The sequence below is a fragment of the Rhinolophus sinicus genome, linkage group LG03, assembly GCF_036562045.2.
Source record: "Rhinolophus sinicus isolate RSC01 linkage group LG03, ASM3656204v1, whole genome shotgun sequence".
In the NCBI taxonomy this organism is placed as follows: Eukaryota; Metazoa; Chordata; class Mammalia; order Chiroptera; family Rhinolophidae; genus Rhinolophus; species Rhinolophus sinicus.
In genome coordinates this window covers 151653810-151678013 of record NC_133753.1, presented here as the reverse complement: position 1 = coordinate 151678013, position 24204 = coordinate 151653810, and the positions used below count along the sequence as shown (strand labels likewise).

Sequence of the window (24204 nt, the reverse complement as noted above, 5' to 3'; positions counted from 1 at the left end):
AGTGATATTCAAATCCTATGTCCATTCTGCCATTACATCAGTGATGATATTGCTTTCCTTAGTGTCCTGTTCAACCTGATAAGACCTTCAAAAACTGTAAGCAATATGCCTCACTTATGAATGAGAAGATTCTGACTGATGTCTGGCCTAGTATGCAGAGCTGAAATATAGGAGAGAGTAAAATTCTTCTAACTATGCTACTTAACACTTCTGCACAAGTCTCTGGGCCTCAGTTCATTCTATAAAATGATGGCACTGGACTAGAATTAAATTCCCCAATGTACGTTTTGGTTCTAACATTTTACTATTTTACAGACGTTGAATAATAAACAGAAGTTTTCCTATTAAACAAATTCACTAAGCCATACTTCACACTAGAAACTAAAGATTCATATTGTAATATACTCAGTACTGCAGTTTAAACAAAGGTCAGAAAAGGTGAACAGGAAACAAATGTTCAATGAACAGCACCATGTATGAATGCAATAAGTTAACGCTTAACTTTATAAACTGGTGTTTAAGTTAGTTCATATAACTTAAATGCAGTTTCATATATCATACAATAAAGCTAGGTAATGTTATATGGCACATCACTTCTATTCCCAAGCATTACTATTAATATTCCAAACATTTTTATATGAAAATCTATCAAGAATGCATACTGTACAGTAACTAAATACTTAAGTGGTAAATCTCATTAGAAAAATGAGTTTAAGATGCCCACAAAGTTTCAGAGGAGTAGTAACACCTCCTACTTCTATTATATCAATGCCATAAGAAGTCAGTTTGGTTTAAATGTTCAATCCACATATAAAACTTAAATAAAATCTGATTATTTTTTAAAAGGAAGAAAATACCATCTTACCTTATCCATTCTCTTTTGCCAGTTGTCCTCACGTTTTACCATTAGTTCAATACAATGAGAAAGTGTAGCGAGGATTCCAGCAGTAGTTGCTTTAAAAGTTATTGCTTCTCCTTTAAAGTCTATACCATTAATTCCTTTCGGTGTTACCTGTGGAAATACTGAAAAAGAAAGTTATCTACTGAAAATCTTTCTAACGAAGAAATAATTCTTCACCACAACTTAATACTAGAAAATGCTCAGAAAATTAGTAAGTCAGAGCTGCCATTTGAATATAATTTCCCTCCTGTTGACCAACATTTAAAAATTTCCATCCATAATCTATGAGCAAAGAAGCTTGTAGCACTAGATGAACTTTCAAGTCCTTTTTTCTGGATTCTATTTCCTGAAATCTATTTGCTGTGCTGTACCGAGTGAATAATGTGCTAGGAGGAGTAATACTATAACAGTAATACTCTGACAGCTTCAAGAAGGACCTATTTATGGCAAGAACTACATTACATTTTGAGAAACCTAGAATTTAAAAAATATCTGAAGATAAATTGCAAAATTGAGTAAGACAATATAAAAATTTTAAATAAATGTCCAAATTTAAGTCCAGGACCAATGTTCACATTAAATAGTTCTTATGTTTACATTTTATAATATTAATAAGAGTAAGCCTTTGAATGAAATGAAAAATCTTAAAACTCACAAGATGCAAACAAGAGAGCATGACATCTTATACTATTAGCTAATAAGAAACCACTGCAATAGAACTCTTATAAATAATACTTTCAACTTTAAAAACTCGTATGTAGCTATGACAGCTAAGGTACAATCCATAAAAGAACAAATAATAAACTGCATCAAAATTTAGAATTTCTGCTCCTGAAGGCATGGTTAAAAGAATGAAAATTGCAATTATGTGGGATGAGTAAGTCTAGAGATCTATCAATATACAGCATGATGACTATAGTTAATAATACGGTACTGAATACTAGAAATTTGCTAAGACAGATTTCAGATGCTCTTATCACACACAAAAAAATGGTAACTATGTGAGGAGATGATGTTAGTTTGACCACAGTAATCATTTTACTATGTATACCAAATCATCATGCTGTACACCTTAAATATATATGATTTCTATTCTTAAAAAAATTTTTTTTTAAAAGAGTGAAGAGACAAGCCACACACTGGGAGTAAATCTTTGTAAAGCATATGTCTGATAAAGAACTTGTATCCTTTATATATACTATGTATTAATATAGGATATTTATATAGAATATTCTATATAGTATATTCTATGCTACAACATAGAATACAGTATATTGTAATTCCCAAACTCAAAAATAAGAAAATATATAACCCAATAAAAAAATTGGACAAAAGATTTGAATATACACTTTACCAAAGGGATATAAAGAGCAAGTAAGCACATGCAAAGATGCTCAGTATCATTAATTACCAGGGAAATGCAAATTAAAAACCATAGTGAGATACCACTATACACCTATTAGAAGACTAAAATTTCATAAGACTGACCATTCCAAGGGTTGGTCATTGGGATTTGGAGAAACTGGGACTCTCATATATGGCTGGTGAAATACAGTTTGGCAGTTTTTATAAAAGTTAAACATACTCCTGCCACATGATTTAGCCATTCCACTCCTAAGTATTTACCTCAAATAAAAATTATGCCCATAAAAAGACTTGTACATGAATGTTCACAGCAGCATTATTTGAAATAGCCAAAAACTGTAAACAAACCAAATGTCCACCAACAGGTGAGTAGATACACAAATTGTGCTGGTATCAACACAAAGGAATACTACTCAGCACTGAAAAGAAATCAAACACTAATACATATGGTAACAATGATGAATCTCAAAACCCACACAAACTGTATAAGTCCATTTATATTAAATTCTAGAAATGCAAACTAATCTATAGTAACAGAAATGAGATCGGGGGTTATTTGGAGAGGGGGAGAAGGGATGACAAAGGGGATGGAGGAAACTTTTGAGGGTGATAGACATGATAACGATTTTGATTCTGGTGATAACATCATGATAACATCAAAACTTACCAATCTGTATACTTCAATGTGTACGGTGTATTGTATGTTAATTATATCTCAATAAAGCTGTTAAAAACTTTTATTTTCTGAAATTCCTTTCTATCATTGTAACTTCTATATTTTCTATTAAGCTTACTAAGATTGTAGTTTTATTTATAAACTATTGTTTTTATTAATCAACTTAGAAATTAAGTCATCTGTATCCTATGTAAGAGAAAGTGTGCAACTGTAATAATGGGTCCTCCCAGCTAAATGTTTGCGAATTTACAGACTTAAGAGTCAGTAGGAGATAAAAAAGCAACAATAAATGTCTGAAAAAAGTCTACTGCATTTACTACTTTTGGAAGCAGCCACCTGAAATCCTTTTCAGAATACAGGGGTTATGTAACAGATTTTTGAGCTTTCAAACAGCTGCTATTTTCAACATGTGTTTAGTGTCTCACACATAGTAAGGTCTCTGAAATAAATTTCTCTCATGTTACATCTGTTAGGAAACAAATTCATGAAGACAAAACCGCATCTTAGTTTAATCATCCATTGGGCTACGCTAAGTATTGGTTATTTTGATTTTTGCTCCAAGTCTCTTATACCTTATATTTAAAACTATATAGATCCTGATGGAAAACCTTAAGCAAAACCGCAAAGTACTCGATAATTTTAGATGAGCATACTTATCTAAATGTCTCAGCTGAAAACAAGGAAAGACTATCTTAAAGAGACAAGGTGATATGCTTTAGTTATCTCTGGGGAAATGATAACACTGTAGTAAAAAAAGTTGAAAATATGAGAGTGCAACCATGCATAGGAAGGGCAGAAATGGAATAAATTACAAAAATAACGTCTAAATCTAGATTGTAAGTACTTAGGTTCCAAAGATTGTCCGTCAGATTTACATTTCTTTTAGTTGACCTCTGACTTGATGTACTTCAAAAATCTTTTAAAGGTACTAACACTCAATCAAGGAACCTGTAAGCTAATATTAACATGTCAAATATAAAAACAAATGCTGATAGAAGCCAAGAGATTTGTAATCTCTTCATTTCATTAAGACTTTCAAACACACTATTTTGAAAAGTAGGCAATCTAAGGGGGGGAAACCCGTTTCTGTGGTGAGTTTTTCCTTTCTTCATGAATTATTCCAAATGCGTGTACATACACACATAGGGGCAGAAAAAAAATAGTGGACAAGTCCTTCTGAACACACAGGACGGCAATTTTATTTCAGTATCTCCTCTCCTGTTTACTATGATAAAGAAGAAACGTGGCTAAAGATTATGACTCTGATATCAGTTATACTAAGGTCAACAATCACTTGGTTTGGAACTACCGGTCCATTACTGACAATTATTTTAATAAAATAAGATATAGTTGGCTAAAAAACTAAATTAAAAATATTCTCACAAGAAAAATCTGAGAGCTAAAAGGGGATGAAAAGTAATTTGTGGTCCAAATTCTTTTTTTAGGCAATTAACATATAGGCATGTGCACCCAAACTAGGTGGTGGAAAAGGACAGGATAGTACTCATGTCTCCTTGAGTAGTATTAACGCTGAATTTCCTCTCAGGGGTTTTCATTAACAGTATACCTTGATTTGATAAATTAGTTAATAACTTATCGTTATCATTTTATATAGTAGATGACATGACATCTCTTGTATATTACTTACAAAACAGGAATAGATTTAGAGAACTGGTCAGAAAATATAGTTAGAAATATAGTTAAATGGGAATTGGAAAATTAATAAATATAAAAATCCGTAAGTGGTCATCTTCAACATTTAATACAATTTAATCATAAGAAATACAGATTTAAAAAGAGGGATTTTTTTACTTTAGATTGGTTAAATCTAAACCAGAGGCCAAACATCTAACAGCATTAAATCACTTTTTTTTAGTCTTTAACAGTTTTATGGAGATATAATTCACATACCATAAAATTGATTCATTTGACAAGTATAATTATATGGGTTTTTAGTATATTCATAGTTGTACAGGCATCACCACAATCAACGTTAAAATGTTTTGAGGAACCATCCCTAAAAATCCCATGCACAGGTACTTCCCATCTTCCCCAATTCTATCCCCACCTCCAGCCCTAGGCAACCACTAATCTGTTTTCTGCCTCTATCATTTACCTCTGAATATTTCATATAAATGAACAATAAGTGGTCTTTTGTGACTGGCTTCTCCCACTTAGCATATTTTCAAGGTCCATCCATGTTATAGCAGGTTATCAGTACATTATTCTTTACATGGCCAAAAAATGTTCCACTGCATGGTTATATCACATTTCCATTCATTAGTAGATGAACAGTTTGGGTTATTTCCACTTTTTGACTGCTACGAATAACGCGGCAATGAACATTCATATACAAGTTTTTACATGGATGTATGTTTTCTTTTCTCCTGAATGAAAACAGGAATTGCTAGATCAAATGGTAACTCTATGTTTAACCTGTTGAGGAACTGCAAGACTATTTTTCAAAGCAGCTGCACAATTTTACATTCTCACCAGCAGTGTATGAAAGTGTTCTAATTTCTCCACATCCTTACCAACACTTGTTATTATTTCTCTTTCTGATTACAGCTAGCCTAGTAGGTGCAAAGTGTTATCTCACTGTGGTTTTGATTTGCATTTTCCTGATGGCGAATGATGCTGAGGATCTTTTCATGTGCTTACTGGCCTTTGTATAGCTTGGGAGAAATGTCTATTTAGATAATTTGCCCATTTTTAAATTGAGGTATCAGTCTATTATAGATTTGTGAGTGTGCTTTACATATTTTAGATAAAAATTCTTTATCAGATATATGAGTATAATTGGCAAATGTTTTCTCCCATTTTATGGGTTATCTTTTCAGTTTTTTTCAATAGTGCTCTTTGAAGCATAGAAAGTTTTTGATTTTGATAAAGATCAATTGATCTGTTTTTTTTTTTCACTTCTACTTTTGTTTTCATATATAAGGCTTTGCCTTACCCAAGGTCATTAAGATTTACTTCTATATTTCTTCTAAGATCTTTATAGTTTTAGCTCTTTGATTCATTTTAATTTTGTATTGGGTGTGAAGTAGGGGTTCAACTTCATTTTTTTCCATATGGACATCCAGCTGCCCAGCATTACTTGTTGAAAAGACTATTTTTCCTCACGGAATTGTCTGGCACTCTTGTGAAAAACTGATGTATTGTGGTTTATTTCTGTACTCTCACTTCTATTCCACTGATCTGTATGTCTCTCCTTACGACAGTACCACACTTCACGGTTGCTTTCATAGTAAGTTATGAAATCAGAAGTGTGAGTCCTCCTACTTTGCTTTATTTCAAGACCATTTTAAGGTATTCTGGGTCATCTGCATTTCCATATGAGTTTAACGATCAGCTTGTCCATGTCTGCAAAAAACCTACCTGGGATTTTGGTTGGTTAGGACTGCACTGAATCTATATAGGTCAATTTGGGGAATGCTGAATTCTTAACAATATTCAGTCTTCCGATCCATGAACATGGGATATCTTTATGTTTACTTAGGTCTTCTTTAATATTTTCATAATGCTTTATAGTCTTCATAGTATAAAATTTGAGCTTCTTTCATTAAATTTATTCATAAGTACTTAACCCCTGATGCCACTATAACTGAAATTGGTTACTTAATTTTATTTTCACATTGTTCATTGCTAGTATATGAACAGTTGACAGGAATGGACATGCTTGTCTTGTTCCTGACCTTAGGGGGAAAGCATTCAATCTTTTACCATTAAGTGTGACGTTAACGATGGGTTTTCATTGATACTTCTTATCAGGGTGTCCATTCCTAGGTCTTGTCATGAAAGGGCATTAGATTCTGTCAGATCATCTTCAGCGTCTACCGAGATGATAACTGGTTTGACCTGTATTCTGTTGATATGATTATTACATTAATTGATTTTCAAATGTTAAACTAACCTTGCATTCTGGGATAAATCCCATCTGGTCATAGTGTATAATCCTTTTTATATGTTGCTAGATTCAGTTTGCCAGTACTTTATTAAGGATCTGTATGCATATTCATAAGAGATACTGAACTGTAGTTTTCTTTTCTTGTGATAGCTTTGTCTGGTCTGCAGTTTTCTTTTCTTGTGATATCTTTGTCTGGTTTTGGTATCAAGGTAAAACTTGTCTTCTGTGCTATTTCTGGAAAGAATTTGTGAAGTTCTAGTATTAATTCATCTTTAAATGTTTGGTAGAGTTCACCCGTGAAGCCATCTGAACCTGGGCTTTTCTTTATTACTAACTGTACTTATTATGTCTTCTTGAATCAGTTTCAATAGTTTTAGGACTTTCACCCATTTCATCTAAGTTATCAAATTTGCTGGCATCCATTTGTTCATAGCACTCCCCTATAACCCTTTTGGTTTCTATAAAGTCAGTAGTAATGTCCTTCCTTTCATTTCTGATTTTAGTAATTTGAGTCTCCTGTTTTTTTTCTTGATTGTTTAGTTAAAAGTTTATCAGTTTGATCTTTACAAAGAACCAACTTGTAATTTCATTGATTTTCTGTGTTGCTTTTTGATTCTTTATTTTATAATAAAGGTGATCTAGCTACAAATTTCCCTCTAACTATTGCTTTAGCTGCAGCCCATAAATTTTGGTGTGTTGTATTTCTTTCATTCATCTCATAGTATTTTCTAATTTCCTTTGTGATTTCTACTTTGACCCACTGGTTATCTATGAGTGTGTTAATTTCTACATATTTGTGAATTTTGCAAATCTGTTATTGATTTCTAATTTCAGTCCACTGTGGTTGGAGGACATATTTTGTATGATTTCAGTACTTTTAAATTAATCAAAGCTTGTTTTACAGCCAAGCATAAGGTCTATCCTGAAGATGGTTTCATGTGTAATTGAGAAAAATACATATCGTTGGGTGGAGTGTTATGTAGATGTTTACTAGGTCTGTTTGTTTATACTATTCAAGTATTTTATTTCCTTGTTATCTTTTTATTCTATCCATTACTGAAAGTTGAGTATTGAAGTCTCAAATTACTACTATTGAATTTTCATCGTCTTTTTTTCTCTTCAATTTGTTAGTTTTTGCTTGATGTACTTTGGGACTCTGTGTTACATGCAACTATGTGTGTAATTATTATAGCTTTTGGATGGATTGACCCTTTTATCACCATAAAATCTCCCCTTCTTTCTCTAGAAATATAAATTTAAATGGTATAAAATGTAATAACAAGAAAATTTACATTAGAGGTAAATAAGAACTTTGTTCACAGAAGATTGAGGTAAATAGTCCTTTTACCATGATCTAGAACTTTTGAAGTTTTTAACTAAGAAAGGTATTTTCTTTTTTTTTTTCTTTTTAAAGATTTTATTGGGGAAGGGGAACAGGACTTTATTGGGGAACAAGTGTGTACTTCCAGGCCTTTTTTCCAAGTCAAGTTGTTGTCCTTCAAATCTCAGCTGTGGAGGGCGCAGCTCAGCTCCAGGTCCAGCTGCCGTTGCTAGTTGCAGGGGGCACAGACCACCATCCCTTGCGGGAGTCAAACTGGCAACCTTGTAGTCCCAGATGGCTCATGGGAGCTCAGTGGCAGCTCAGCTCAAGGCGCCATGTTCAATTTGAGTTGCAGGGGTCGCTGCCCACCATCCCTTGTGGGAGTTGAGGAATTGAACTGGCAACCTTGTGGTTGAGAGCCCACACTCCAACCAACTGAGCCATCTGGGAGGCAGCTCAGCTCAAGGTGCCATGTTCAACCTTAGCTGCAGGGGGCGGAGTCCACCATCCCTTGCGGGAATTGAGGAGTTGAACCAGCAACCTTGTGGTTGAGAGCCCACTGGCCCATGTGGGAATCAAACTGGCAGCCTTCGGAGTTAGGAGCATGGAGCTCTAACCGCCTGAGCCACCAGGCCGGCCCAGAAAGGTATTTTCTTATTCAAAAATGTCTCCTCTGATCTAATCTTCAAACTACTTTAATTGCCTTTTTTCTCAGCTTAGAATCTCTGGAAGTTTTACTCCTGCTCGAGTCTTCACTACCCCCACCCCAACCCTATTCTTATAATAGTTACCGTTTAGTAGCAGGTTGGCAAGCTAGTTCTAAATTTTTAAAACTTTAATATACTATCACAGTATGTGATGTAAACCTAATTTTAATGATAGCCTTAGTGGTGAGACTCACTACAATTTTTTGAAGATGCCACTGAGATCTAGCACTAAGACCCTGTCAGTATTTGAGAGATGAGTGACACACTCTAATCACAGACTACCTAAACACAAGTTGTACCAGATTTAAAGACTACACGTTCTGCTTACATTACCAGGTTATATACAATAATTCTGACTAATTTATTTCTAGAGGTTAGGCATAGGAAGTTACTTTCCATCTATGGTGATTAACAAGAGTTAATTTCTATCAACACTAAGAAAGCAATTTTTTAGACAGTGAATTCCACAAGTGTACTTAAAACATGACTCATGATTTAAAAAATTATGGAGACATCTTGTGTAGGATATTTTTCTAAATGACAGTAACAACCCTGTATTGCAATGCTTGGTTTCAAGTCTCTCTTCAAAAAAGAGATGTTAGAGGCTTTCCTCAAATGTCTGGATATCTGGCTAACTATTCACCTTTAAGAGTTAGGTACTGGAAACACCGTGTATACCAGCAGGGCTTTTAAACTAGTGGACTTCAAAGGATGATCTGGTAGTAAGACAGCTCTTTCATGATGGACCCTTGAAAATCTCTATTTATAGGTCTTCTTTCTCTGTGTCCATTCAGTGTCTTCAGATTTACCTTCTAATTCTGTACCAGAAAATACATGTCTGGTTGATAGGTATTCTTGAAACAGAGTAAGAAGAGGGAGCTGGGGATTGCATCTTTCAGTATGTAAACTTTCATAGTCCCTGGCTCCCAGAGTTCTTGGAGATAAGAAAAATGGTGAGACTCTTAGATTTCAATAATCAGTGTGTAAATTTTATTGATAGACCAATACTCCTATATTTTGCTGTGCCAGGTATTCCTGAATCTAGAACTCTCCAGTTCAATTTCTACAGAAAATAAGCTTCCATTCTCTTTTGAGGAATGTAGGTGTGGTAGCTGAGTATATGTGGAATGGAAGATTGGACCTGTAAGTTTTCCAATTTCTTTCAATAATTTCCCCAATATTCAAATAAAATATTTTTTGAAATATTTGTTTCTATTAAAGCAGATTATTCATTGTGAAATTAAAATGTAACAAAAAGAACTTCCCCAAAATAAGCCTTTAATTCCATAAAGATATATAAATCTGGATAAGATTCAACATTTCAGTCCCAAGTTATAAGGACAACTTTGAACTAAGAAGCTAGTATTGTGCAAACTTGGAGAGGTGTGGGTTATAAGGAAAAAGTAGAGAGCCATGTGAAAATAAGAAACAAGAAGAGGAAAGAAGGAAAAGATGGGGGAGAAAAGCATTAAATTTTACTTTAATGGAAACTCCCATCTCTGAAACAGATTATTTCCATGCATATAAATTTTAAAAAATTATTTGAAAATATGCCATAGTCACGGATTTTACTTCATATTCTATCAGAAGTGCAGCAAAAATAACAATTAGATTAACTTATTTTTTTCCACAAAGGCTTATTTGTAAATTTAAAAAATTTTAGGAATCCACTCCAGCTTTTTCTTAGGCCATGTCAAACCAGAAGCACTGACTGTTAATCATAGGTTTCTAATTTGTTTGGTTTTGTTTTAAAATTCCACATACAAGTGATGCCATGCAGTGTTTGTCTTTAGCTTATTTCTCTTAGCATCATGTCCTTCAGGTTCATCCATTTTGTCACAAATCACAGGTTTCTAATGAACAATTCACAATTTTATTTAATGAGTTAGCCATCCTAAATAGAGCAACAAATAATAAACTGGTATATGAAACAAACTGCTTTGTTCCTTGCTCTATAAACAACCGTGCTGTGAAATTAGAGCTAGTTCAATAATTTTCCTGTAACACTGTTTATATAACATACTTTTCAACACTGTTTTTTAAGTGGAGTGTAAAAAGAACATTAAACAGAAAGAAATATATTCTAAAGAAACAGTTGAGTTCTATTACAGTGCTAACCCCTAAGAAATAAACTTTTTCAGTTCTAGAAAGTGATTCTCGTAACTACTACTGAAATAAGTAGGCCAACGTCTGGAATTTAGAATGAGTCTTTGTTACATAATTAGCGATCATTATTATTTAATGTCAGAATGTGTATTTTACCTACATGCCTTTTCCAGAAGAAATTCCATTTCCAGCAGTTCGACAGCTTTTTAAAAATGACTCAGATAATTATTTTTGTTATATAGTTAGTTATTACATAACTTTAGAAAGCATATTTTACCCAGCCGAGAGGCAGAAATGTACTACTTACACTTTTCCTTATTGCCATTGGTATTATGCAAAAAGTCTCCATCAGAACGTGTTGTAGGAAAGTCATCTTCATCATCTTCTACCACTAAATAAAATATATTTAAGGATGTTAGTATGAAAGGAAATAGAAATTAAGCAGTTTATTCTTATGCTTAACTGAATCAATATACCCTGGATTCTGTCAGTACAGATCTCATTCATCTTTGTATTTTCAGGGGTTATCAAGGTATGCCCAAAAAATATGCTATAGCATGTCTTTAATACATTATTATAAAAACTGTACCCACTCTTATTCGTGTAAGGTATAGTATGAAGATATGAATTATTTTGTCCTTTAGTCTTCTTGTCTCTTCTTACCTACGTTGGGGCAATTTCATAATTCTACCAGAGGCCTAGAAGGGCTGAACAGGACTGTAGGGGATAATCTCCATGCAGAGCATACCTTAGATTGCTTCTGAGAGTTCTGAAATTTACCATTTCTGAATATGCAGGGAAAATATGGCCTACGGATGTGATATCAATTTTCATTAATCCCAGTGTGTCTGTGTTTAGACATCCCTTTAACCCAATTCCAGAAAAAAAAAAATCTCCTGTGTTCTCTCTTTCTGCATACCTCTGTTCTGTGTACCATCTCTTTTCTACTGCCTAACATACTTAAATCCTCTGCACTATTTATCCACTCTTAATGCAAATTTCTAAACCTCAGCCTCCAACCTTATTCTCTGCTTTCTATCAAGTTTTTTTATGGCTTCTTTATTTTATTATCTTTTGAGGAACTCCCTTTCTGCAGAATGAATCTTCATTCTAAATGTCATACTTCTTGCCTATATCTCTTTACCTCAGGGGTAATTTGACTCTACAAAGAACATATCATCTACTTTAGCTGTCTCTCCAACAGATGCAAAGCCAATTCCTAATCCTTATTCCCTTCGTTGACTAAATGGTAGGAATCCCCATGGAAAATACCTTTATTCTGTACTGCCATTTTCTAATTACTGGGCTATTTCATTTTTTCATCACTTGAAAATTTTGCTACTCATCTATAACAACTTTTTCAAATCATAAGCTACTATTATCTACTAACACCTACTATTCATTTCTACCCAGCTAACTGATATCAATGTCTGACAGACACTTTTCTAAGTCCATCATTCCTACAGACTCGAATAACCATCCTGAAGTCTCTGCAGACACCTTCACCCAAGATTAATCAGATTCCCAGATTCTGTGCACCTTCATTGTCTCATCAATCATTTGTGAATATGGTCAATTCTAAGAAATTCATTAACACAGCACACTCCTCTGTTTTTAAATCAGTATTCAAAATCAGACAAGATTCTAACCTTGACTCAATATTACTCGGATTAACTGCTCTTAAATATAGAAAGGTTTGCACTTCACTCATCTCATTAGTATCTACTTTGAATTACTAAAGATTCACTTTCATATCTCTGACCATCCAATAGCCTAGCACCACCAAATAGGATTTTCAACCTTTTATTTTAGCCTAATGATCAGTATGTAAAACTGATGAAAACAAGAGCTGCTCTGGCTAAAAGAGTGGCCTTCCCCCTTCCTGTCCCAGCCATGTACTCCTTGTCCATCCCTGAAGCGCCTTTAAGTGATAATATGACATGAACTGAAACCACTATGCTAATATAAACCCTCCATCTCCATCAGACCAGTGTCCTTCACCAACACTCACATCTATTATGCTGAATTCCACCTCTGGATCTAGCACATTCCTGCTTTCCTTAACCCTGCAAATTAACTACACTAATAATAGCAGCTTTTATGTATGTATATGTGTGTGTATGTATGTATGTATGTATGTATGTATTTACTGATAAGCACAGTGTTAACATATATAGTCTAATTTAATTCTCACAACCGTATATGCTGGATATAACATCCATTTTATAGTTGAGGAAACAGATATGGAGAAATGTTAATCTGCTTCAAGTCATCAAACTGACAATGAATAGAAGAGCAAGATTAGAAGAACCTTTCCTTTAACGTCGTATATATGTCCTGTTTTAAAATCAAGCAGTATGTTTAGATTAAAGGTAATGCCTTCTACTTCTGTAACCCCCGAGTGTCTAAATCTTAAAGGGTTAATTAACCTTACTGAAGTATGTGTGGAAGTGGTGGTCAGGTTAAGATTGCCTTACTAACAATTCTGATAAAACATTTTATATGAAAACCTAAAACCTATATAATCACCTAAAATAAAATGAGAGTTTCCTGTTACCATTTCAATGACACACTTAATGAAAAACAGTGATTCTTAAAATTCTATATGTCACAGACTTAGTTTTGATAACTTAATGAAAGTGCACCTATAGAGATCCTTAGACTCAGGTCAGCAACTCTAATCTACAGTCAAAGTAGAAAACGAAGGTCCACGTCATTACTTCACCTTTACCCAGCATGTATTCTTAAAACATCAGTATTTCTTAAAACAGCATTTACAGAAAAATTAATTGTTATGGGCTGAATTCTGTCCCTCACTTACCAAATTCATAATTCAAAGTCCTAATTCCCCTGTATTTCAGAATGTGACTGTATTTGGAGACAGGTTCTTCGAAGAGGTAATCAAGTTAAAATGAGGTCATTAGGGTGGGCCCTAGTCCAATAGGACCAGTGTCCTTATAAGAGGAAGAAACTTGGAAACAGACACTTACAGAAGACAATATAAAGACACAGGGGAAAGAAGGACATCCACAAGCCAAGGAGAAAGGCCTAGAACAGATCCTTCCCTCATGGCCCTCAGAAGAAACCAACCTTGCCAACAACTTGATCTGACTTCTGGCCTCCAGAACTGTGAGAAAATACATTTTTGTTGTTTTAGCCACCCAGTCTATGGTACTTCATGATGGCAGCCCTAGCAAACTGGTGCATTAGTCTATCACTGTTATTTATTCAAACATGAATAGTATTTAAAATCCTTACTCAAATTTTCTATACAACATGGTTATAATTGCATCCTAACTTTTACTCTTTCCATTATCACTTCTGTCCTTCAAATGCTATATGCTATTGATATGGGCCATTTAAAAATAAACAAGGAATCCAACTGTATATATCTTGTTTTTGTTTAAAGGGATATTTGTAAGGAAATAAAGCTGATGTTTCCTGTTTAATTTGATAAAAAGGGTATTTACAGTCAGCCCTCTGTATTGTGGGTTCCTCATCCATGGATTCAACTATCCGTGAATTAAAAATATTAAAGTAAAACAATGTTATGTTATTGCTGACATGTACGACATAAGTTAGGCCTATGATGGTTTTGTCTGTACTAAATATGTACAGACTTTTTTTCTTGTCATTACTCCCTAAACAATACATTATAACAACTATTTACATAGCATTAATATTGTATTAGGTATTATAAGTAATCTAGAGATGATGATTTAAAGCATTTGGGAAGATGTATGTATGTTACATGCAGATATTACACCATTCTATATAAGGGACTTGAGCTTATGCAGATTATGGTATCAGCTGGGACCAATCTGTGTGAATTCCAATGAACAATTATATACATTTTTAATAAATGAAGGAGAAATAGAAGTTCAACTGCTTTTATTTTTAGAGAAATAAACATTAAGTGTTAAAGAACCAAAAACTTGAAGTGTATGAAATATAAAGAACTTCAAGACTAGTTAATTTTGTCTAAATTTTAAGAAGAATGTGGGCTTCTTCTGGCCAAGATGGAGTAAAGAACTGAATTTACCCTCTAGCATGAAACTAAAAACTGGACAAGATAAATGAAATGATTTTTAGGCAACAAAGTGATCCTCAAGTGTCTAGGAACAAATGAAGCCCTATGATTGTCCAACTTATTGCCTTAGTAGAGTTTCCAAGCTGTAGAGTAAGGAGGAGCCCAGGAGGAGTCCAGTCCTCTCTTTTGGATGAAGAAATGGGGCTGAGAGTCCAGAGAGACAAAGACAGAGTACTGAAGAGGAGAGTGCTATATAGAATGAGAACCCTGGAGATTGACAGCAAGTTCTTTCGAGTATTCGGTAGAGTACTGACAGCACATACAAGTGAGGGAAATATGATGGAGGTGAGGGAAAGAACTATTTGAAATGATTTCAGAAAACAGTATCCAAATGGGGTAGTGAAAAGTATTTGTGATATATTACTTGAAGTGGGGTTTATTACTTGAAGGTAGACTGTGATAAGGTAAATGTGCATATTATAAACCCTAAAGTAGCCACTAAAATAAGAGTTATAACTAAAAAGCAAACAAAGGAGATAAAAAAACAGAGTTATAAAAAATTACTTAATCCCAAAGAACACAGAAAAAGGGAACAAAGAACAGAGAAGATAGAAAGAATTTGAATTCAGATCAAATACACTTAATAAAACCAAGAAGTGAAACAACATCAAGCAACCTAGTTACACAAGGAATAAACTTAGTGCTATTTAGTAATAATTCTGTGAGTAGTTCATTTCTGCCTTCAGAGCAAGTAAGAAAAACTGAAGAACAGATGTTGACATCAGTAATCTCTTTAGTAGTAACAAAGGAAAAGTTGAAAACACACACTAAAACTAAGTTAACTGAAGATATCTCTCTTAAAAAAAAATCACTAAAAACTATTTGCAAATGTGTATGTAGCTCTACTATTATTTTCTTCTTACATGTAAGAAAGGCCGAGGAAGGGAGAGTGATGGAGAGGGAGAGAAAGGTGAAAAGAGAAAGAAGGGAGGAGAGGAAAAAGACAGAGGGGGAAAGAGATCAACTGATTCCAGAATGGAGCATTTAACATAAACCTATGCTTGTCTCTAAGACTCATCATGGGGCAAATTTGTTAGACATAACCATGTAAAATGCCCCATATTACCAAGATGACAGACATTATATTTTTAAATATAATAAAGAGTTTAAAAATCTTCAATGGAATCTGGTATGAGTGATCAGATTAATTAAGATGTTACTAAAGTACAGTTATATGGACACGGAAATCTGTTACATTGGGGGTTTGCAGCAAGTGACTATAATTACCTTTATCAGTTAAAGACATTACCCTTTAAGATCAAGAGGCTTTAAATCCATTCATTCTCCAAGTAAAAATAGTGGTAATAGCCTAATTAACCTTTATCCCTTTGAAGTTCATCCTTGGAGACAACATCAGCACAGGCATCAAAGAACTTCTGCAGAGTATCAACTTGTCTACATAGGATATCTCTAAAGGTTTCCATTTCAGCCAATTTCTCACGTAAACTGTGACCTTTCTGCAAAACACAAAAAGGGGTGGGTGGGGGGATGTAATCCAAGTTAACAAAACTTGAATTTATTTAGTCCTAGGATATTTCATCAGCTTTTAAGGTCTACATCTTACTAATGAGGGCCATGTGATGGGGAGAGCTATCAAGCTTAATGTAATATTCCTGTTAAAATTAACTTAACATGGCTAGTGATAAGCCTAAAGGAAATAAGAGAACAACAAATAAGCCTGACAATTTACTAATATAACATTTACTATTTTCAAATTATTGACATTGTGGGGAAAAACTGTGAAAGACTTTGAAATGGGTAAAAATATTACTGGGTATCCTTACAAAAGAATGGTGAGAGTCATCTATGGAACCTCTAGCATCTAGAAACCTTTAGGAGAGGGTGTTGTCTAATCATATAGAAGTATCTGATTTCATTTTATTTGAGCTATTTTATAATTCTTTAAGTAGTAGAAAACTGAGAGTAATATAAATGATTCTTGTTCATAGATATGCAAATGAACTTGGGTCCAGTTGTGATATGCTAGTTACTAATCTGTGGATACTGACCAGTTTTTGTATATATTAGCAAAAGCATTTTGGTATTCTTCAGGTTCTCCTTTGAACCAATTTTTTTCTTTACATCTTATCTATTAATGAATGAAATAAAATCTTTGACATGTGTTAATTTTCTATATGTATGAGTCCTGCATTTCACCCCTTAAAAAACTATTCTGTAACAACTTCAAATAAATTACATTGTAGAAAAGCTCTTCCAAAAAACTATCAAATAAGTTCTGTTCATAACATTCTGTATTAAATTCAACTTATGTAGCCTTAACTTAAAGCATTCCCAACCACAAACCTTGAATGAAGAAGTGGATGTTGCAGAATAGCCACTTGCTCCAGATACGAGTGACACCATTGAGCCATGTCGACGCAAACTGGACTCAGATCCATAACCAGATTCAGTCTAAAAAGAAAAGTAAACTACATGAAAAAAAAATTAAATAAAAAATACCTAATCATCATAAGAAAAAAACTGTAACTATGTGAGATGATGGACATTAACTAAACTTACTGTCATAATCATTTCACTATGTATATATGTATATATATATATTCATTATGTATATATACATATATATTTATTACCTTAAGTACGTTATATGTTAAGTACATCTCAATAAAACTGGAGAAAATACTTAAGAGAAAACAGACGTTTTCCTATAAAATAATAAGGTTGTTAAAAAAGTTGGATAGAACAAGGGCAAAAAAGGTAGTAAGAGGAAAACTTCCTGTACTATTTCTTTGTAATACAATTTCCAACACTATCACTTACGATTGTCTCAATTGAGCCTTTCCTATTATACCAGGCAATTTGTGCCTGTATTCTCAATCATTTTTACATGCCATGATTGTGGCATTTATCACTCAATTATTATATTTACATTTTATAATTACTACTGGACTTGGATCTTCTGGAAGAAGACTATCGTTTTAATTTTTGTAGCCACCTCGACGGTTCATGTCACAAAAAACAGTTCTCAATTTTGCCAGTCTGTTAAGTAATCACACCATGGAAAAAAACTGAACTGTTGGATGATAGGGTATAAGTAGACTTAGCAGTGTAATAATACTTTTGTCTAATTTTAATGGGGTTGGTACCCATCAGAGCATCAATTTTATATTCCACCCTCCCTAAGACAAATGCAGTACCAATAAAATAGACAAAGGAATTGAATATTTGAAAAAAACAACTTCTAAGTACCTGACACCGGCTCAAGTGTCAGGATCTCTGATTACTTTCTACTGTTATTCTTTTTTAAGCACTGTGCATAATTTTAGTCCTAGTTATTGAACTTAAATGCTAAAATAACATTTAATCATTTTTGGTATCACACCTAGTAGCAGCAATTAGAAGTTGTTTTAGGTTACTTGATTTTCAAGATTAAGAATCATTAAAGTTAAGTACAATGTATTGCAGAAAATATTTCCACTGACATTCTACATTTTCTATGCTCTGGTTCCTGAAAATCCATTATATTTCCTATATAGAAACTGGTTTACCCATGTATTATTCTCATTGGACAATGTTTTTTTAGGTACAAGAATATCAAGCTTTTATACTGATTTAATTAATAAATAAAATTTTGCTATTATTTTTATGTAAACACTAGTTCAAAACATTTTTCCAGTTCAGTATCACTTCATTTAACTTAAGTTTAATATTCCAAGGAAAAGGGAGAGGAGGAGAAAATTAGTAGGTGGAAGGAGGAGAAGGAACCCATAACCAAAGTAGCAAAACAACTCATGAAAAAGAAATGAGTATCTTCAGGCAGACACTAGAAATTCATCCATGTGAAAACAAGCAGTCTTAAAATTCAAACTTCCAGTATATACAGGTCAACAAATAGTCAAAGTGAAATTGTCATACTTTAATGATGTTGGTTATAAAATACTCTATAAAAGGTATTGCAATATCTTAACTGTTAATTTACTAACAAGTTACATGTAAACTTTATGTGGAATCAAAGCTCTTCTCTAAGACTTACACCACTATACACCACTCTACATCTCAAAGCTAAGCAATGCCGTTGCGATGATGCAAAATAAGTATTTTGGTACCAGAGAAACTATTAATGAAAGGGTAAAGCCATGTACTTTATTGTATGTAAATTACACCTCAAGAAAATTGATGTTTTTAATTTTTAAAAAGGCAAAACTATTCTATGACAAAAGAAAGCAGGCCAGGGTGCAGCAGGGGCACTGACTACAAAAAAACTGTAAAGCACAGGGTATAATTGTCAAAACTCAACTGTCCAATCAAAATAGATACATTTTAAGAATGTTAAATTGTATCTCAACAAAGTAGATATAGAGAAAAAGGTAAGCTTGTTTCAATATAACAGAATCCCACCAAAAGAGAACTCTAATTACAACTATCATATAATTTATAAGAAATGACTTTCTATCAAATAACGTCCTGGAACAAACATATTGAGCTACGTTCTTTACCTAAACTAGCTTTAGTTTCTTATTATTTTTTATTTTATTTTATTTTTTTAATTTTATTAGTTTCAGGTGCATAAAACAAAGTGATACTTAGACGTTTATCATTTATATCCCTCACACTGTGTCAACCCCTCTTCCCCCATCCACTATCCCTCTGACATCGCACACAGCCATTACATTTCCACTGTCTCTATTCCTAATGCTGTACTCCGCTTCTTGTAAGTATATACATACATATATATAAATTTGTAGTTGACATTCATTATTGTTCAGCTTCAGGTGTACAGTGCAGTGATCAGGCATCTACATCATCCCTGAGGTGGTCTCCCTAATGAGACACGTGTCCATTGGATACCCTACAAAATCTTTACAACATTATTGATTACATTCCCCAAATTAAGTTTCATAACCCTGTGGCAATCTTGTGGTTACCGACTGTTTTCTAATCCCCTCATCTTCTCCCTTATCCCCACCCCCCATCTAGCAACCCTCAGTTTTTCCTCTATGTCTCCGAAACTGTTTCTGATTAGTTCATTCACTTATTCTCTTCTTTAGATTCCACATATAAGTGAGATCATATGGTATTTGTCTTTCTCTGACTTATTTCACTTAACATAATGTTATCTAGGTCCATCCATGTTGTTGCAAATGGTAAGATTTTTCTTCTTTATGGCTGTGTAATACTCCATTGTGTAAATGTACCACAGTTTCTTAATCTAGTCGTTTACCGATGGGCATTTCGGTTGTTTCCATGTCTTGGCTATTGTATATAGTGCTGCAATAAGCATAGGGGTGCATAATTATTTTTGGATTTCTCCGGATAGATACCTAGGAGTGGAACTGCTGGATCACAAGGTAGTTCCATTTTCAGATTTTTGAGATACCTCCATACTGTTTTCCACAGTGGCTTCACCAACCTGCAATCCCACCAGCAGTGCACAAGGGATCCCTTTTCTCCACATCCTCGCCAGTACTTGTTGATTTATTGATGATAGCCATTTTGACTGAGGTGAGGTGGTATCTCATTGTGGTTTTTATTCGCATTTCTCTGATGGTTAGTGAGGTTGAATTGAGCATTTTTTCATGTGTCTGTTTGCCATCTGTATTTCCTTTTTAGAAAAATGTCTCTTTATGTCCTCTGCCCATTTTTTAATTGGGTTGTTTGTTTTTTTGGAGTTGAGTTGAGTATTTTTATAAATTTGTGATATTAACTACTTATCGGATATGTCATTGGCAAATATCTTTTCCCATTTAGTAGGATCCCTTTTTGTTTTATTGATGGTAGTTTCTTATTATTTTTGACAATAGTGCTAACTTTCTAAGTGTAGTGTTTTGACATTTTAATTGTTGTACTAGTTTAGTGAAGTTTTTCATTAGATTTAAATACATAAGGATGGAATAAAAAATAAGAAGACTCTATCTGTAACAGGTTAAACATATAACATACTTCAGAAATTAACTTTGATAACTATATGTCATTCATTTCTAAAGAAATTAATCTCAATGGCCCATTTAAATACAAATGACCCCAAAATTTACAATCAAAATGTTATATTGAAAGCAAATTTTATTTACCAAACAATTTGAAGTTTAAAACCAAATGAATCTACCCTCTCAATTTCCTGCTTCATGCAAGACTTAAACATCAATATAGTATTTTGAAAACACCAAATTCTACCTAAAATTAGTAAGACAGAATTCAAATACAATTACTGTAGGAATACCGGGGCTGCCAAAAAAAATGTATATAAGTGGACACTTTGGTCAACATTGCTCAATCAGTAGTTCGTTGTAATCAGAAGTGTCTGGACGTTGATGGGAACCACTTTGAGCACCTCTTGTAATTGCAGAAGTTAAACGTGACTTGTATTCATCTTTTGTTATCGGTATATATTGAGTATTACAATTTTAATACAGTTTTGCTTTCTTAAAATGTGTATACATTTTGTTGGCACCCTCTATATTTTTCCCTTTCACTATATCTACTTTATGTTCCCTCATATGAATTGCTTTGCAAAAAACTTTCTCAAATTTGTGAGTTTGTAAGCAGTATTCCTGAACACGTTTTACATAAATATAACATTCAACCATTTTGGTGCAATGAAGCACTTATTGAATATGCCCTATATTGAACAAGGTTTACTTCTTTTAAATACTACAGTAATGAGACCATACCCCTTTGTTACAATATTCCTTTTAATTAAAAAAAAAAAAAAAAAAAAAAAAAAGCACAATATTTTGGCCACTAGAGGGGGTCAGAAGCATTTTTCAAGTAGCAGCCTACTACTTGGAAAGCTGAAACAAAGGTTACTATTGGTCAAAGGGTTAAGAGTAACCTTTAGACTAATTCCTTTACATGTACCTGTACTCTCTGTATCTCGACTTTTTGAGAAAAATGAAAAGCATGGTAAATTAAATCATATAGTTCAAAGTTATGAATTTAATAAAACACCAGAAATACCTAAGAATTGATTTGAAAACTCTACTAAAGTCACAGCTAAATTTTACAGTTTGGTTTAATAATGTGGGAGATAAATATATATATTATTCTGCAGTCTGTTCATCAGCTCATCTATACCCCACAAGCAGTGGTATAAAATATAGCAAAAGGATTGGCTTCTTTTTTTAATAGCACCTGGCTTTTGAAAAACTTATTGGTTTCCTAATGACACTCCCCAGCAAGAAACACGGTAAACAAACAAACAAAAAACAGAAATTAACTTCCAACCTGTGATAAAAAAAATATGATTCTAAATAAGCTATATTTGACACTCTGTAACTTAGCTTTTGGTACAAAGGAAGGACTTGGTAGTTTACTAATTTCCCTCTGTAGATACAAGGCTATATTATGGAATCCAAAGCCTTAAATTTTAAGTACCAGAAAGGAAGGTCGGGAATCAAGGAGAGAGCGGGGACAGCTGTTGTTACCCTCTATTACTGTACCACATTATATTTGGGCATTGTTTTAGTACTTCGGATAGTGATAGGCAGTGTCTTATTTTCTTCTACCCTTCTAGCATTCTTTTAACACTTCACTGGGGTGTCCGATAAGGCCCTCCTTAACCTTTCCAGCCTTATCTCACTCCAACCCTTTGCCTATTTAGATATTTCTGTAAAGGAAAGCTCATCTCATGCTCTAATAGAAGAAAATGCAAAATGAATAACCAAGTTCCATAAATGACCTTCAAATGATGTTATATTTGATATTGTTTTTTAAAGTATGATACAAGAATGACTAGGATATGAAAAAAAAATCTCTCTAGGACTAATCTGAGCAAATGTTCCGTTTTCCACTATGATTTAAGTATCTTGATGATAAGCAAATATTCTTCTCAATGAAGTTAATTGTATTGCCACTGGGCTTTATTTAGACAGTGAGAGCATGATAAAACCCTCTTTACTACCACTTTTTAAAATACATTTTTAAAATTTCTTTGATTTGTGAGGTGCTGCAGTTTCTTGGAAATCATTGTGGATTTAACCTCTCCTCATCTGATACATTATAAATGTTGGTTTTCTGAATGAATTGTGTTATATCTTTCCATCTGGCTCAATAAAGAACTTCCTCATGGTGTCAAAAATTATCTAGTTAATAGTGGCATAGTCCCCCCTACCCCCAAACTATACAATCTTTTTCCATATTAATTATGGGAAGAGAGAAATACAAGATTGAATGTTAATATAAGAACAATGGAGCATTTTCAGAAATTGAAATTCTGAAACCTGTAATAAAAGCAAATAAGCTTGTTATGTCATGAGCATCCACACATCTACCTTCAATATTACTATTTTAAAGCAAGCCACATGAGAAGCAAGGCATAATCAAGAGAGCAATTTAATAAATAGGGTTGGGATTTAAAATATCATAAGTTGTACTATTCCTCCTTTGAGGGAGTCTAGAGGTCCAATTGTCTTTTTTCTTAGTGATGTTAAAACGAACGTGAGAAATAACTAGATCAATCAAATGAGGTTGTATAAAGGAAGTCTGTTAAACAATTCCCTCTCCCCCCAGCTCTAGAAAGCAAAAGTAAAGGATGAGGGAGATCTTTTGTTTTGCTGGGAGAGGAGAGCAGATGAAAGAGTTCAGAAACTTTAAATAGATGTTTATATATTAATTCCAGACAGCCACCTTGGATAAATTGTAACAACAGTAAAAGCTAATATTTAGGATATTTACTTTGTGCCAGGCATAATGTTAATGCTTTATGTGCATTATCTCATTTAATCTGTTTAGTAATAGCATATGTGAAATGGGTACTGTTATTATTACACCCGTATTATAGGTGATTTCATGTAATGTCTTCAGAATCACACAATTGGTAAGTAGGGGAGCCAGGATTTAATCCCAGATTCAAGTGTCCATGATATTAATCATTATTCTATGATGACTAAACATCCAGAGACTTTGCTTCTACTTCTCTCAAATCTGTCCCTTTCTCTATTTTCCAGTTGCCATTCTCTAGTTCTGGTCACTGAGTGTCTCCTGTGGATAAATCCTCCAGCTTTCTAATTGCTTTGAGTCTGTTCCTTTTGAAATCCTTTCTAGTGTAGCCAAGTAATCCTTTAAAAACAGACATCTGATTCTTTACTTCCTGTTTGAAATCCTATTTGGCTCCCTATTTTCTTTAGGATCAAGTTCCTTCATTGCTTATAAGGCCCTGTTAGAGGTAGAAA

General features: G+C 33.6%; 1 protein-coding gene across 3 annotated transcripts in view; it reads right to left on the bottom strand.

Moving 5' to 3' along the window:
• The window catches only part of CERT1 (ceramide transporter 1), a 95813-nt gene that overhangs the window by 30503 nt on the left and 41106 nt on the right, over nucleotides 1-24204 (bottom strand). For all 3 annotated transcript variants that reach the window (XM_019728139.2, XM_074328817.1, XM_019728140.2), the window contains 4 exons: nucleotides 17381-17488; nucleotides 16395-16533; nucleotides 11294-11377; nucleotides 866-1023 (listed from right to left, as the gene is read on the bottom strand). In XM_019728139.2, the coding sequence (XP_019583698.2) occupies nucleotides 866-1023; nucleotides 11294-11377; nucleotides 16395-16533; nucleotides 17381-17488 (489 nt within the window). The remainder of the gene's footprint in view (nucleotides 1-865; nucleotides 1024-11293; nucleotides 11378-16394; nucleotides 16534-17380; nucleotides 17489-24204) is intronic.